The 17,094-nt window shown below is 54.0% G+C and overlaps 1 protein-coding gene across 2 annotated transcripts in view; it reads right to left on the bottom strand.

The window, feature by feature from the left end:
• Nucleotides 1–15,571, bottom strand: part of LOC120542120 (ras-related protein Rab-26) — a 45,139-nt gene extending 29,568 nt beyond the window's left edge. Inside the window, exons 1-2 of one of the 2 annotated variants that reach the window (XM_039774286.1) lie at nt 15,131–15,571; nt 9,246–9,356 (exon numbers count right to left, since the gene is read on the bottom strand). In XM_039774286.1, the coding sequence (XP_039630220.1) occupies nt 9,246–9,356; nt 15,131–15,313 (294 nt within the window). In that variant the 5' untranslated portion in view covers nt 15,314–15,571. Of the gene's footprint in view, nt 1–9,245; nt 9,357–14,528; nt 14,879–15,130 lie in introns of those variants that run through there. The other variant, XM_039774287.1, reaches the window with a different exon arrangement.
• Nucleotides 15,572–17,094: the final 1,523 nt, after the last annotated feature.

Here is a 17,094-nt window from a genome sequence, read left to right as displayed (position 1 = left end):
GTGGACTGTCCTCATTGGGTCTGTCAGGGCAGTTGGGTGATCTAATTGGCACCCGAGCCGAGCAAAGTGGTCTGGGGTGCCACACCCTCATTGGGCCAAGCAGTTACAAAGTCTGAGATCAAGTTTCCTTCAGTTTGGTATCTAAGATATGTTGGCATGATGGTGGAGACCCTGGTCAGCGTGGCGAGGCACTGCAGTGTTAGTGGGGCAGAGAGCGACGTGGTGGATATCAGCTGTGCCCATGGCAGTGGGATCACACATTTAGGTCATCGTAGTCAGCTTGACTTGGACTGAGAGAACTGCCAACCAACAGCGTTAGGTTCAAGTCTGGGGGGCTTCCTGCGTGGGCTTCCTGTCACAGTCCAAGGCCATGCAGAGTGGTGACGCTAAATGTGCCCATGGGGTGGCACCTGAGCCAGCCATGTATTCAAACATCCGTATGAGAAGGGTGAGACGCCCGCACACAGCTGCCAGCGACTCAACGATGTCACTCAAGGTGCAGGCCTAATCTGTCCGTGCGCTGGCCCAGCATAGAAGGGGTGCAGCTGGAAGCAAAGCCCCCCGTTGCTTAACTACTGGCGAAGGTGGCGGCTGCTATCACGAGTAACGATTAACAGCCGAGAAATCCTTAAAAGACGTTTAGTAACTTCACCCTGTGAGAATAGAAAATGAGGGCAGCATCTCGTGTTGGCATCCTGGGGGACTGCCATGGTGCCCGTCTCAGGCAGTTCGCTCAGTAACACCTGCTGTATAAACTGCCACTTGTGGGCAATTGAAGCATTCAGGTAATGATAATCTGGGCCCCCCCAACAACAAACCGCTCGCTTCAAAAGTGACAAGAACTAAAAAATAAAAGCGTTAGCGTCATTAATCACAGCAGCGCGCGGTGCCATCAGGTGTCGCCGTCTGACGCTGATTAAGTGCAACGGGCACATTTTGACTAATGGATCCTTCGTTTCGTGGCACAAATTATTTGGCAGGTGAATTTTAAAAAGCTGCAGACGCACGGGACCACTCGCCTCCCCCCGATTAATTAAAGCGGCGCCTGCCTCATCTCCACGAGTTCAATCGGGCACACCCTCAGGAGACCCTCAGCCCCGGTTCGGGGGGACTTTGGGCTCAGACTGATCACTCGAGTTGCAGTATGTTGGGACTTTGAGGGGACGCGAAAGAAGAACCACGAGCTGAAAACGGGCCCAAGCCACCTCACCCATGCGCCCTTGCGTTCTGTGGGTGGGGCCCCACGTGGCGGGTTGACGTCAACACCCGAGGACCCCATTTCACCCTTCTGCTCCGCTGGCCTGGGCTGTCACTGAGTTTGCAGGAAGTCCTCAATCGGTGGCTTTGTTGCGGTGACAGGCGTGCTGGCTGACGCCCCAAGTGACCGCGGCAGTTGTCACTGCGCTCATCGTGTCGTGTGACTCCTTGACGCACATCAGGCGAAACTTACTGAAGATCGGCAAGAAAGCAAATGTGGGACCCTGCCATGCTCCTTTAAATTCAAAGTGCCCAGCGTGCCCTCCTCTCTCCACGTTCACCCATAAAAGCAAAGCTGTGTGTGGGAGTCCACTTGAAATGCATTAAAACTCTCAGGCGTCTCCATTGTGACGAGGTCCCGCTGCCTGCCGCCCACCAGTGGCCTCATTTAGTGCCCGTCTTTCTAACGGGGGCAACTCCTTCACAATTCGCTCATTCCATAATGCGGCAATAAGCCAACCTTCTGTGGGTCTATATAGCGCCTTACATCACTACATCCCAGGACAAGTCACACCAGCTGACGATGACAAAGCTAACGGACCTCCAGTGCCCGTCCTCGGTCCCACCTGAAAAGACGCCCACATACAGCTAGGCAGTGAATTGAGCATTTGACAAAGAGTCGGACAGCAGCGTGGGCACCACAGCCTGCCTTTTGGCGTGCCAGTCAGTCCGTCACCCTCCACCGCTTATGGCACCTGATCCAATGGTGGAGTTGTTCTTACTTCATAATGGACTTCATGGTTTACGTTGCCCGTTCTACGATTTCAGAAAGCCAAGACCGGGCACAACGGGCACCACTCAAAAGGGGCATTTTAGAGGCAGCGATTTTTTTGTTGTTGTGATGTGGGAGGAAACCTGGAGATTAAACTGGGGGGTCCAGGAGAACCTCCTAGAAATTCTACTCAAGGACCACAGGATGCATGACAGGAAGCAGCTCTGGACAGGATGCCAGTCTGCTGCAGGGCACACACACACATATCTTGGGGTGAATTATTCTTTTGGGTTTGGTTCATAAATTGGGATTCCACCAAAGACATGTGAGGACATGTGAACTGCACAGGACTTGAACTCGAGTGTGAGGTGGCATCACCAGCTCCTGTGCCACCCTATGCTCAGTTGTTTTTGTTTCCTATATCTTTTCTGTGCACGCTGAGGGCTTTGCTTGCCCATCTTGACCGACTGGAGGTCCTAACTCAATTCCAGCGGCTCCCGACTTCATTAATTGAGCACGACTTCCACGTGTGAGTCCATCTGTGCCCTCGACTGCCGGTTTATTAAGAGCCCATTAAGGAGAGCAGCCGCAGACTGAAGTGCACGGCCTTGTCGAGCGGGCATCTGTCATGGCTGGCGTGTCATGATGGGTGAACCTTGGGCAACACACAAAGAGAAATGCGCTCGAAAGCCTTTAATGTTGTCGACCCTGGCGCCAGGGTAATAAAGAGGACCTGGCACAAAACGCTGCCGTGTGAAAGCTAGAGGGGCCACATGGAAGCATTACTCATCTGGACAGAACTGTCACTTGTCACTCAACTATCTGACATTATGGTAATTTGCTTTGATAGGCAATTCAGCCCCTATGCAGGGCACATGTGATGTGACTGGCATGGCTCAATGTCCACAGAGAGTGGGCACTCGTCTCAAGCTCCTTGTCTGTCTAAAGACGGTCTTCATATTTGGGTTTGAATAGGTCAGTGGTGCCAGCACAGTGACATAAAGCCAAATGCGCCACTCATCCCTCTGCCAGCAAGTGTGGCACCTCCAGAATTACTATCTCAAACCAACATGTGAAAATGCCAGCATACTTGAAAAAGCCCTCAGACTATAACCAGGGAGAACATGAAAATGCCATGCAGATAAGGGACGATGCCCCCAATGCCACAGCACTAACCATGGAGCCAACCTGCCTATGAACTCCTTCAATGCCCAGATCCATCAGTTATTATACACGGGTACCGGGCACTGTGGGGACAAGGCAAGGAGCAGGCTGGGCTTTGAATTCAGGTCCCTTGAGCTGCCAGGCTGCACCACCGAGCCACTGTGCCACGCTTGGTTTATCAACGTATATTATTAGAGTTTGCTTCATCAGGCCGTGATCTTGAGCTCTCTCTGGATCAGTTTGCAGCCGAGTGTGAAGCGGCTGGGATGGGACTCAGCACCTCCAAATCCGAGAGCATGGTCCTCAGCCGGAAAAGGGTGGACTGCCCTCTCGAGATCCTGCCCCAAGTGGAGGAGTTCAAGTATCTCGGGGTCTTGTTCACGAGTGAGGGAAGAATGGAGCGTGAGATCGACAGGCGGATCGGTGCGGCGTCCACAGTGATGGGGGTCCGCATCGGTCTGTCATGGTGACAAAGGAGCTGAGCCGTAAGGCAAACCTCTCAATTTACCAGTCCATCTCCGCTCCTACCCTCACCTATGGTCATGAGCTGTGGGTAGTGCCCAAAGGAACGAGATCGCGAATACAAGCGGCTGAAATGAGTTTCCTCCGCAGGGTGTCTGGGCTTTCCCTTAAAGATAAGGTGAGGAGCTCAGAGTTGAGCCGCTGCTCCTCCGCATCGAGAGGCGTCACATGAGGTGGCGCGGGCATCTGATCAGGATGTCTCCCTGGTGAGGTATTCTGGGCACGTCTAACCGGGAGGAGGTCCTAGGACACGCTGGAGGGACTATGTCTCTCTGCTGGCCTGGGAACGCCACGGGATTCTCCCGGAAGAGCTGGAAGAAGTGGCCGGGGAGAGGGAAGTCCGGGCATCTCTGCTGAAGCTGCTGCCCCCGCGACCCGACCTCGGATAAGCGGAAGAGGATGGATGGATGGATATTATTAGAGTACAGCCCTGCAAAGGATTGGTGCCCCATTCAGGGCTGGCTCTTCCCTTGTGTCCAGTGGCACCCTTGGCAATACTGAATTGGATGATATGTGATGGCACACGATGTCATGCCGCTCTTGACTGAGCAACGCAGAGAGATGGTATCTTTTGAAATGGCACTCAGCAGTTGAGGGGTGCAGACCCACTTTGTGTACAACTCAAGATGAGGTGCCTCATGTAAGTGCCACCTGCCACCCTCCCAATTTAAAGTCTGTGCTCCCTGACACAATTGGTTTACTCCCAGGGGCAGCACAGTTACCTCAACCACACAGAAGAAAAGAAGAAGAAAGGTGAACATGGCGGAGGAGAAGCGCGAGGTCGATGGGCACGATGGACGACTCCGACTTTTATGAACACGTCGGGAATTAGAAAATTCAAAACACACGGAAAACGCCAGCGAGCCAGCAATGGATGTGCCCAGCGCAGCGTCATCTCAACATTGAAAGGAGGCAATCAAGGAGCGACACGGGCCCTCCTGCCAGCTTCCAAGAAATTGATGGCGCAATCAGCGGCGGGCGAGCGGAAAGGAACACGTATGCTGGGCTGGCAGGAGGGGTGCTACACGGTGGGCTGCAGGCTCTCTGAAAGGAGCATTGAAGTGCCACCGTGGGACCCCTGGAGGTGACACCCCTGCTTTGAGAAGTTGCCAAGCTCTGCTTGGGCTCCTTTTGAGTGAGGGCACCACTTCACTGGTACTGACTAGCAGCCCTTCCTGGCACATTTGGCCACTCAGATGCCAGTTTTTTTCTTTTGTGTTTTAAGATTTGTGCTTTTCTGTGAAACGTAATGCCATCATTTATCCACACCCTGACCTTCACCATGCCCCTTAGAGTACTGTGCCAGTTTTGAAGTGCTTTCCTGGTGATAATGCCAGAGTGATGGATTTGCCACCCGTGCCTTGCTGTGATTGGCTGTTTGTACTTTATTATTAATTTGTTATTAAAGTGCTGAAGACCAGCTGTGCCCCAAAGGCTCAATGATGCTCACAGTGCCACTCAGTTTCTGTCTCCCAGCTTTTTGACATGGAAGTGTCCTTGCCAGCTGTGCCAACTATGGCATAGGCCACATGATCACGTGCCAAGACAAGGGCACCAGATTATGGAGCTGGAGGGGTGCAGAAGGAGTAGCAGCACCAAAACCAGGGCCATCTTGGAAGTGAAATCTGACATGCTGAGCGGGTAGCAGATCTGAGAAACGCTGAGCTCCTTGGCAGGGACTGCCCGTCATCACATTGTGGCAATGCCAGCTGGATCATCAAAGAATCCAGACAGAACCCAGGGCACGCACACTTTCAACAGACGAGAGAACAATGTAAAATGATTGTAAGATTTAGGGGGTTGCAGGGGGTACAAGTAGGGTGGCCAGTTGCTAAGTCACATGATGGGACCGTAATGACGATGACGACTCTGAAGCAGCAAGATGTCAAAGTCCACACATCCTTTAAATTGGGGAGTCACTTAAAAGGGTTCGGCCCTCAAGCCACTGAGGCTGCACCTGGGCACATCTGAGCTCAGGTACGGGCAGACCACAGCAGGGGCTACGGGCAAGGAGGTGGGCAGTGCCAAGCATGAAGGCCGTGTCCCCATTCCACTAGACATTTGATTGCATGGAGCAGATCATGACAACTGGAATAGCTGAGGGTGACAATTACGGTGGCTTTGCTGTGAGATGCGCTTACGGCGGCCTTGACTTCACTGCCCACTTGTGGTGAATGTTGCCAATGAGGTGACACCGCTGGGCATTTAAGCCACCAGTTTGTTGGCCACCACTTTACCTTTAATAACAGTGTGACGTAGTGGTAAAGGCTTTGGACCTCAAACCCTGAGGCTATGGCTTCATATCCCACCGCTGACACCATGTGACCCTGAGCAAGTCACATGACCTGCCTGTGCCCTGATTGGTAAAACAAAAGAATTGAATCTCAAATGTTGTAAGTCACCTTGGATGAAGACTTGAGCCAAACATGTGAGGGTAGCACCACAGCTGGGACCCCAACATTGTGACATCCTTGTCTGCTCCTGTGTACTACATGCTGCGTGTGTGTGTGTGTGTGTGTGTGTGTTAGACAAGCTGTGCCACCCACCAAAGCCTCTGTTACATGCCGTTTGATTTGGAATTCGTAGAATGAGTTTGTGATGCGCCACCTGTTGGAATGAGAGGGGCACAGCTACAGACAGACACATAGGCGCATGCAGTGTTTATAGTGTAGGGGGCACCTCCAGGGCTCTCCTAAGGTAAGCACTGCCACCCTGAGTCGACAGGGGGCGCTGCTGCTGACACATTCTCCGCCTTCATCTGCTTTACTGAAAGGTCGTCAGCCCAGGAAGTCCCGCCCCTTGTAGAAGCCCTCTATGTGAGCAGGCGCTCATTTTTGGACCCGCGTCTGAGGGACGAGGAGCCCCCTTGGGCACTGTTCAGTCGCCGTCATTCTTTTTTGATTTTTCTTTCAGTCAGTTAAATGAGGTTGGCCAGGGTGGAGCCTCGACTCGTCTCCTGTTATTTTGATGGCACAGATTGGCGCATGCATATGCCCTGTGGGGGTGGCACACCCCTTGCTTGCCCACTGAAGCTTCCTTTCTCCCTTCCCCCTTTCTCATCCCGGTGCCCCAAATGATGAGATGCTCGATGCCCAGCAACGATGTGCTTTTCACTCCCATTCTTGAGATTTCGAAAGACTTGGCGCTGCAGGCACTGCCCGCCTAATCGCTAGAAATCCACTTTGCGATTCCGTCTGCGTGTCGCTCGCGGCGCTCTTTTGAAACGGGCAGCGACGAAAGCCGACAGGCTCCATTTGTGAAGCCCGTTAGCGAGATGAAAGACTGTAATTTAAGGAATTTGCGGCGCGTGCACTCTAATCAAACGTGGGCTGCCATTGTTCGCCGCTCTTCTCTAACGATTACCTGCTCCCTCCACCGACGCCGCGGCTCCGCGGGGAGACGTTCAAGTGCGGGAGCGGCGGCTCGGGGGTCCACTCATCTGCCCGCGTCGCTCGGCCCGCCGCTGTGCTGCTGCTTATTTCTGTGCTCATTTGCATATGCCCTCTGACCTTGCCCACATGGTCTGGTAATTCTATAAGAAAGAGGTGGCACAGCTGCCCGCCCACCACACTGGTCACAAGATGTGCACCCTTAGCCCTTGAGTCACTAACAGACGCTGTTCTGATTTATTGGGGTGAGGGTCTTGAGGGGGTCCGAGGTGCCATCACGCCTGCCCCACCTTTAGCCCCGCCCCATTGAGCATAGCCAGTAGTGGTCTGTCAATTGCTGGACCACCTCAGCAAAGCAGCTGATTCTGCTCTTTGTTTTCATTTCCATCCATCGCCTTTGGGGTTCTACCTGGTTGGGACCCCGAGAGTCCTTTGGTGACGATTCCTTAGAAGGACAGCACAACACCTGAAGTCCATCCCTGTGACCAGTTGGCGGCAGGGCACCTCCAGCAAGGTCTACCTTAAGTAGATCACCAAGTCAAAGAAACCGTCAACGGCCAATGCGGACCACCACGCCAAGGCTCAGCACCAGCCTTTTCAACAGTAAGACCACTTTATGTGAGGGCCTAGTAAGAAATGTCACCAGGCAGCAGAGGGATAAGGCCAGAGGTGTCAGGCATGTCATTGGGTGGGCAGGACAGACCCCTGTGACAGGCCCACAAGTCATCGTTGTCACACGTTTGGTCCAAATGTTAATTCGGCTTCCATTGAATGAATGAGCAGGACCCCGTGAAGGACCACCGGCCCCCACCGACTGAGTGGTGCATCACATGGAGTGACAGCTCTGGCAGATGTCCCACCAAGTCAGAACAAAGGTTGCCATGAAGCACCCGCATCTCAATGCCAAGTCAAGGTATGACGCCGCTCTGATTGGAGCATTGCTAAGTGGTTACCATGGCGACTGAAAGGTAAGGCAAGCAAGGAGAAGAGCATCAGCTCTGGTCATGTGACCCAAAGAGGGTGGGCACCCAGGGCACAGGAGGGAGCCAATCCAGGAAGTGGACTGAGGAGCACAAGGGCACAGGTTCAAGTCCTCCACTGGGCCCGTTCACCCATCCACTGGCTTACTGAATGGCAGGATGTGATGCCGAGTGGGACGCCGGATGGCACCTTAAGGCACATGCACACCCGGTCAGACGGGACCAGTTTAGAGCTGTCTGTGAACCAAACTGGACGCCTGTGGGAATGTGGGAGGGAGGAACACGGGAAGAGTGCAAGACCACCGTACAGACCAGGAGCAGGTGAACCTGGACAGGCGGACAGACAGGAGAACGGGGGGCTTCAATGGAGGGCAAAGGGGGGATGAACTGGAGTGGACCGATGAACGGACCCATGACTCAGGTGGACGGAGGTGTGACGTGTTAGATGGACGAGTGGAGGATGGCGTTGGCCTGATGCCCGGTCAGACGGATGGACTTGGCTCCCCGATGCCCGCTTGCTGATTTCCACTTGAGTTCACTTTGTTGTTCTCATTTGGTCTTTCTTCTCGCTCTCCATATGGCATGTCGCCACTGTGGACAACAAGGTGCGCTATGCCAGCTCAATCTGACTGCCTGGTGCCTTATTGTCATTGTGCCTGCTCATGCAGCGTAACAAGCTGACACTCTTTGGCACATGACACCTGACTGCGCCACCCTCCCTGGTCTCATCCATTTAGCCTATTATGATTGGCACAGTAGCCAGTGGCACTGATGCTGTGCCAGACCATCTCTCAAGTCACAGGATGGCATTCCACTTGGACCACAAAGCCACGGCAGTCACTACAGTACAGTATAGAACAGCAGACTGGCATACGCTGGGAGAGGACCACAGTGGCAGGGCACAGTCAGTCAGATTGGCAAGTCTGTGGTGGATGGCCAGTCCACACTAGATGCCCCTGCCAAGAGTACACACGACTTCTGGGTATATGAGAGTCTGAGGGTCAACCCAAGACAGCTGCCTGCAGCCAGTGGCCACGGGGCATTAGACATCATGCAGGGTAGTGTGCCACCTTCACCAGCTCTGCCAGCTGTTTCAGTCCTAACCTAGTAAAAGTGTCTGGTGTGAGGAGTAACTTGGAGTGCAGAGTGCTGTGCCAGCGTGGGGCACTAGCATCAGTGCCAGTGTACACACACTCACCCAGAAATCCCCCGCTCACTTACCCGGAAGTCAATGCCTACGGTGGAGATGAAGCTCCCTGCCAGGAAGGCGCCATCCTTGAAGCGCACCAGCAGGCACGTCTTTCCAACACCAGAATCGCCCACCAGCATCACCTGTAAAGAAAGGGCAGGGGTCAGTGTGACGAAGCCAGCGAGGACCACCCACTACTGCAGCTTATCTAGGCCCACCCTGGATGTCTTCAAAAAAAGCCCCTTGAGCTTTGAAAGGACAGCAGGGACAATGGGGGGGGGGCTTATGCTGTGGACCCTGGTGGTCTGAGGCAAACAGGGGGTCAGACTAATGTGTCACCTTAAATACATCAGTGACTTGTGCCTGAGGCCCACCAAGGAACTGGCCAAAGTTTTGAATGGATATAGCGCCTTTCATTGTCAACGAGCAGTTAAATGCAAGTGAGGTAAGCCCCCCATAGGACTGACACCTGAAGGGGCCACTGAATGAAGGGCCTGCAGAAAGGGCGCGCCACTTAGAGAGGGCCCTTCTTACCTGAGGCGGGCACTGCCACCCACTTGAGGGTCATGCTCTGGACACACAAGGTTACACATGGGCAGCTGCTCCCATGTCGCCATGCAGCCCCCTTTACTTTGCTGGCACTGTTCTGCGCAGGCTCCATGACTCCATGCCAGCTGTTAGTCAGGCATTTGCCAGCCTTTAACCCTGCCAGGCTGCGTCTGTGTTGTTTTAACTTTAATTAAATCCCCACACAAAATTCAGACCTATGGAGTGCCATGGTAATTAAGAGCACCGTTTTGTCGGGCACCTTAGGGGGTGAGCCTGCCACGTGATGATGGTCTTCTATTGAAATGGAAAAAAGACAAAGACAGATGAAGATGATGCAAGCTGGGCATGCCTGGGGTCTTCACGCTGGCACTGGAAGTTTCACTCAGACTCTCAAACTCACCAACATGAACTGCAAGAAATACTGAACTGAATGTGCCACCAAAGAAAGGCGCTCTGTGAAGTGGAGCCACGCACATGTGCCAGTCAAGCCCTGAGGCCACCTCCTGACCTTTGCCATTCAGCTGTACCCACATGGTGATGCTCCCAGTCTGCTGGCCTAGTGTGGCCCCCGGTGAGCCCTTCCAGAAACAGTGGGACACTGAGTACCGCGGGGTGATGCCCACGTAGAGGGGCGCTATATAAAATAAAGCAAATGCACTCGGGTGCCATTTTTAATGGGAGCTCAGCATTCAGGGACTGGCAAGTCGGAGGCGGGCAGCATTCCCCCCTCTTGTGACGCTCTCTGTGTCTCATGAAGGCCACTGTGAGTTCCGTCGTCTTGGTGACAGCTCAGGGTGGCCTTGGGAAGTCACTTTGTCACCTAAAAGGCTCTGCTCGTCCTTAAGTGAAATCTAAAGCTCATCCTGGCAGCGTCAGACACCAGGAAAGGGCACCACACTGGGATCACGTGCAAGTTTGGGTAAGGTGGGTGGGGCGGGCATGCAGGTCCCGCCATTCAGATCATGGCGTGAAGGAGCCCACCTTTATTGGGGGTGACAGCGCCTCAGTTGTGTGGCATCTGGCCCCACCCTCAGGAGCCCACCATTCCACAGCAGGAAAGATCTCCTGATGTGGTCCCTCAAGCCCAGCACGTTCGATCAAGATGGACGCTCGACTAATGTGACCAAAAGTCACTGGGAGAAATGAAGAGCGTTGTGGGGACTGGGGGGCACAGGAAAATGATGGGGAAGGCGGGGACTGAGGGCTGTGACTGTGGCCTCGTCCAGTCTGGTGGTCTTACAGTCAATGACAAGGCCGCAGATGACCGAGGCCTTTAAGTGAAAGGCGCTATATACAGCAAAGGCTGACCTCAGCACCAAATGTCACATCCTGATGATTAGAAAGGCTGTCATTTCACAACTGCCACCGCTTCTCAAATTCATCCTAAATAAGACCAAATGATTAGGAACGTCCACCGGGGGCGCCGTCCACATGAAGCACAGCTTGAGACAAGTGTGGCACTGCCAAAAATAATGACGTCACTGTCACTGCATTCAGCTCTGCCACTCAAAATGCCAAGGCCCACCGCTTTATTGTCAGGCTCCACAGAGGAGGTGCATATCTGGACCCAGCCCGGAGGGGGTGCCGCTCCCTGGCACACACCTGAAGAGTCTGGCTTTGCCAGCTTGTCTTAAAACCAATTATTAGATAGCGCCTTGACTAGGTGTTCTCAGGTCACATTAGCGCGTCTCTCTCGGTGACTCTCACCCATCAAACACGCTGCCCGCACACCCCTGTGCCAGCCCGGCCCGAGGTGCTAATTAACTTCCTCTTTGCACTTCACAGGGTAATCGATACTCAATCACTTTAATGGACTCCAGTGCTGCATGTGGCATCACGTGAGCGGGTGGCCCGCTGGCACTCGGCCACCTGCTGTCATTCAGCCAAGGAGAAGCTTGAGGAGTCAGCCATGAAAAGGAATGAGAAGTGAAATCAGAGCAGAAGCTGAGAGGGCAGCCGACACTGCTGATGCCAGGGTCCCCTCTGTGGCACAGCCCCTTGTCCCCGTTCTTCCCAAAAGAGGACCTGTGTTAGGAGAGCCAGCGGATGCCCACCCAGCACTCAAGTGGGATGCACACGCACAGAGGCACCCACTGCAAACTGCCGAATTCACATACTGAACAAGATGGCATCAGTGGACTGACGCATGTGTCGCCATGACAGAGAGGTGACGTAATGACTCAGTGGCACTTCCAGTCCAAACACAGGTGAATGCCCCCGATAGACCCCTACAATGCATTGGGAGCGAGCAAGAACATGAAAATGAAAAACGAAACCCACTGTCAGGACAACTCCAGTCAAGGTGGGCACCTTAATGTCACCACAATGCACAGTGGAAGAGAACACACACCTGACAAATGTGGGCACCACCAGGTCAACACTTTTGGTGCCCACTTTGGACTGTAACCCCGACACCAGACCTTGAAAAGATTGTGGTGGTCACAGGGTTCACCCTCATCACATGGTTATATAGGAGCTGGCAGCACCTACTCATTAGGCCGGTGCCCACTTTTGTCAGTAATGCCATACCTGAACTTAAAGAGGTCATAATAGTCACCACAATGCCATGGGTGCATCTGAGCTGGTGACACCCACTCATTAGGCCCATCTCCCCTTTCAGCTGACCCTCCCATACCCAGCCTTGAAGGTGAGTGCCAGCCTCTGTCGTGTCATCTGCATGCCCCCTTCTTTTAATCCCAGAACCTCCCTTTGCCCTTTGCCTTGCCCAGGAGAAACTCACAGAGTGCCACACCTCTGTTTCTTTGCCCTGCCACCAGTTCTCTGAGGGCTGACATTTTCCAGTCAGTACTTGTTATCCTTCGGGGGTCTGTGACTTGCGGTTTACAGTGGATTTGCCCCGAATCTTCCAAGACCCAACATGCCACCCTTCCAGCTGTGGAGCTGGTACAGCCACCAGTCTGGCCGAGGATTGTCTCCTGGGCACCTGCCAAAATGGCCTACATGTGGGCACCTTGTCGAAAGCTCACAGTATGAAGGCAAAGGGGACATTGTGGCGGCTTGGGTGGGGGGTCCTCGTCAATGGCAGATGTGCTCCCAGTGCCATCCAGTTTGTGACAAACGACTTCCTTTCGTGAATTATGAAGCAGGAGAGCAGGCAGAGGAGCCCCAATAACGAGGGCTACGACACGTCCCCGGGGGGCCGGTGCCATAATTAGGTCACTCACAGGTGATGGCCAATCAAACAAAGTGCCCACCCGTGCAGATGGCAGAGCCCCGATCTCGCTGACCGATTTAGAGCCACCTGGGCACAACTCGAGGTTCTACTCTTCTTCTCAGCAGCCTTGGCTCGGACCCCCCGCTGTCCCATGATCCCATCTGCCTGGACACCAGTGGGCACCTCTCTCTGGAATTCCCTCACTCATGCCATGCCACAGCTGTCACCATGAAGGCCACCGCTTGCATGCCATTTTGCTTCAAGGGGACGTTTTTAAAAACTCAGGAGATGGCAAATCCATCCATCCATGTGTGTGGAAGCCACTTTCACCATCACAGTCTGGCAGGGAGCCTGGCAGGACGCAGGAGCCAACCGCAGATGGGATTACCATTTTATTGTGTTAGCATGCTGGCATTAACAAGGTGGGCAACTCGACATATTTGTGTGTGCCAAATCACAGTCCCTGTCAGGGTCCAGCAGGTGGGCTAAAAGACCACTCAAGTCAAGTGAGATGTGTGCCCACATAGCCCACGTATTAGGGAGCACATGCCAGGTCTGAGAGAAATGCTGTCGTGCCCTGGTGTGCCATTCAGACAGGAGTATTGACACTTGGGCACTTCCCTGTGATGGCAGCGCATAGGACCCCAAACGCACTTTGACTCTTATTGAATGCCACGTGAACTTTATTGTGCCTTGCAAAGGTCCGGCAATACATCCAGGGCAGGGACAGCTTTGCAATGTTTGCCCTGGCACCACTGAGTCACCTTGGCACCGACGGTGGGAGCTTAGGGACAAGACGTCCTAGAGGTGCCATAGGAATACGAGGGGACAGCGGGGACAAAACGCGTGTGTCTGCGAGGATGAGCCGTGGGACAGGCGTCTACTATAAGTCAATCCATGCCAAACTCGAGTGCCCCATCGGTGCCCCCAACATCGCTGTCTGCAGATCGGAATGTCGCCCGCTGCCCAAAGATTTCAGTGACGAGCTTTAGATGTCCGTCTTTAGGTTAGAAGCCTGAATTTAAACAAAGGCGGAAAAGTCGGTGACACGGGGCACGGCATTGCACTGGCAAGAGGGCACGGCATACTGGCACAGCGGAAACGCGATCTTGGCCAGAAAGAAATCGGAACGGGGAATGTCGAGACCATCCAGGCTTACATTGAACCCTACTGGGACAAGGAGGGGACTTCGGGGTCGTGGCAATAATCCTCCCTCCTTCCCTCCCTCCCTCTCCTAAACCCACCGCCATTAATAAGAACTAATGAGGGTCTCCTGCTTTTATCAGCAACACCAACAGAAATAGCAACAATGCGACGAGTGCTGCCAGCGCTGCTAACAATACTCATTGTCACAATACTCCTACTGACAGGACTCCTACCAGTACGACCAGGACTCCCACAACTACTACCAGTGCCACCCCCAGCAGGGCGAACCTGTGACCCTCCATTCTCGTGAGCTTTAATGATTCGCGGCGTGCAGTCGTTTCGCGGCTTCTCTCCGTTGCCCTCTCGTCGTCCGGCGTTTTTAATTCCCACAGAACCCCTGTAAACGAAGACCCCTGGTCCGAGGCCCGCCATTCGTGGACTACACCTGGTCAGGTAGCTCTCTGTGAGGCGGGCTCCGCGAAAGGCGCTATATCATCTACGGAGTGGTCAGTCCGCCCGCGTGTCGCCGGCGCACATCGCAGCCCCGACAGCCCCGCTCGGCGGTACACGACGTCCTCTGCTTCGGCGCCGGGCTGACTGATTGTCTTCCGATCGGCGGGGGCTTCCTCGACCTGGGACCGCTCGTGGGTGACGCGACGCTTGAACTTCCTGATCGAACGAGCGACGCGGACATCTGCACAACGCAAACGCCCGCGGGAAGAAAGGCAAACGAGCGGCGCAGGCGCTGAGCTCTTCAAAGCTTCGCAGATGCTCTGCTAAGTGCGCGGCGCGCGTCTCCTTTGGACGGTAAGGCTGCAGCCGGGGAGCCCGGGGAGCCCCCAATCCCCCCCACCTCCCACTCCCCGTTCACATCGAGGCCCATATAGCGCCTTTCAGAGCGCACGAGGGAAGCGGAGGGTGACAAGCGCCTGGTCGCCACCGAGGCTCGCGGTTCCCAGCCGTCGCCCTGACGCATCAAAGCAGGAGGGCAGGAGGGCTCGAGTCCCCGAGCGCTGCCCCCCGTGCCAGACTGCAGCAGAGACTCACCTTAAAGGCGACGTCGTAGAATTCGCTGCTGTTGCTCAGTGAGGGTCGACTCGGATGCACCACGCCGTTCGGAGGGACCTCGAAGCTCCCGCCTCCCTTGGCCGCCTTGCCGCCGTCTTTATTCTGCAGGCTGGTGGTCGGGCTGTTGCTACTTTTGCTCTTTACGGTTTTTTTCCTGGACATTTTTTTTATTTCCGGATCTCCTGCTGCAGATGACCAGATGGCCTTTTAATTCTCAGGATCACTTTGAGGAGAATTTAAAAAATTGATAGGAACTGTCCAACCTGAGGAGATGTGGCACAGCTGCCCACTTTAATATTTTGCTAGAGGGCTACTTATTGGCGCACCCGGCTGCAGGTTAGTACAAGACGGGGTCTTGCACTCATGTTTCTTTCTTTCTTTCTTTCTTTCTTTCTTTCTTTCTTTCTTTCTTTCCGTCCTCGTCAAGCCCCTCACCTCTCTGCCTGATGATAATAATACAATTCTAATAAAGATAATAAATGGGCGGGCCGCTGATCGGCGGACGCAGCGCACTGGCTTGTCCGGGCCGCAGCGTCAGCCAATCAGCACTCGAGCTCGGTCATGATGGTCCAATCAGCTGCGGGGCCGCGGCTCGGCTACTAAAGCCTTTCTTCTCAAACAGACCGACGGCCCCCCGGTTTCTCTTTTCTCTTTCCAGCGAAACTTCCTCGTCCTCATTTGGGAAAGAAGACCGTCAGCTGCGGACCGAGGGGGTCGTGCCGAAGAGCACACCTGGGGGAGGGGGATCGCCGAACCAGGGAACTGCCCGATCTCCGAAGACACGGGACGGCATCGCGGACACGGCAGGAGAACCGCGCGGCTCGGCCCCGTCCGCAGTGGCCCACCGCCTGCTTTGGCCTTTGTGTCACCAGAACGCTCCGTTTAATTCCCCAGACCCCCGTCTTTGTGACACCGCAAAGGGAGCAGACGGCCATTCGTGGATTACAAAATGGCTTTGTGTGGGGACAAAGATCAGAAGACAAAGAGCAGCCAGAGACCCCGACACTCAAGTGCTGCCTCTGCCTGTTAATCCTTTTCCAGTGGGCTTGGGAATAAAAGCCCCTCAGAAACAACCTGCTGGGAGACTCCACGCCATGCACCAGGGACACTCATTGGGGAAAAATGAAAGTCACACATGAGATCTTAGGGGGAAGAAGGAGGTGAGAAGGAGGTGGCCATCAGGCAGGGAGCAGGCAGACTCCGTTAGGACCAGACGTAGGCAGAGCTTGAACCCGAGTCTGAGGAACGGGCCTTTGATGCATTAAGAGGGGCCACAGCCTGTCCTGGTGGCATCAAGCGCAAGGCAGGAACCGACCCTGGATGGGACGCTGGCTCATCATCCTCAGTCAGTCCTGTTGAGGCTCTGACAGTGGACCCCCAAATCAAAAGACGTCCTGAGGTTGAAGGATTTGGTCAAAGGGTTCAAAAGACGACGAGGTGTCCATCAGATATCCTGGCAGGCGTAGCCTTTATTTACCTGTTATATAGCGCCTTTCACTCTATCTATCTATCATATAGCGCCTTTCACCTATCTATCTATCTATGTATCTATCTATCTATTATATAGCGCCTTTCACCTATCTATCTATCTATCTATCTATCTATCTATCTATCTATCTATCTATCTATCTATTATATAGCGCCTTTCACTCTATCTATCTATCTATCTATCTATCTATCTATCTATCTATCTATGTTTCTGTTTTATAGCGCCTTTCCCATCTACCTGTCATGCTGAAGTGGCTCTCAGTGTCTCGTGCTGCCCTGTCACCATTCATTGTCCCCTTCATGTCTGTGCTTTCTGCCACTACAGCAGATGGGTGTCTCCAGCGACGCCAATTATGTTGAGAAGTGCTGCGCTGGGGTCAGAGGTCATGCCCTGCTTCCTGTAATTTGTGCCACGGTGGACGTCCTCAGAGAGCTGACGTGTCACCGACGGAGTG

Source organism: Polypterus senegalus, chromosome 13 (genome assembly GCF_016835505.1).
Source record: "Polypterus senegalus isolate Bchr_013 chromosome 13, ASM1683550v1, whole genome shotgun sequence".
In the NCBI taxonomy this organism is placed as follows: Eukaryota; Metazoa; Chordata; class Cladistia; order Polypteriformes; family Polypteridae; genus Polypterus; species Polypterus senegalus.
This window is presented reverse-complemented; position numbering and strand designations above follow the sequence as displayed.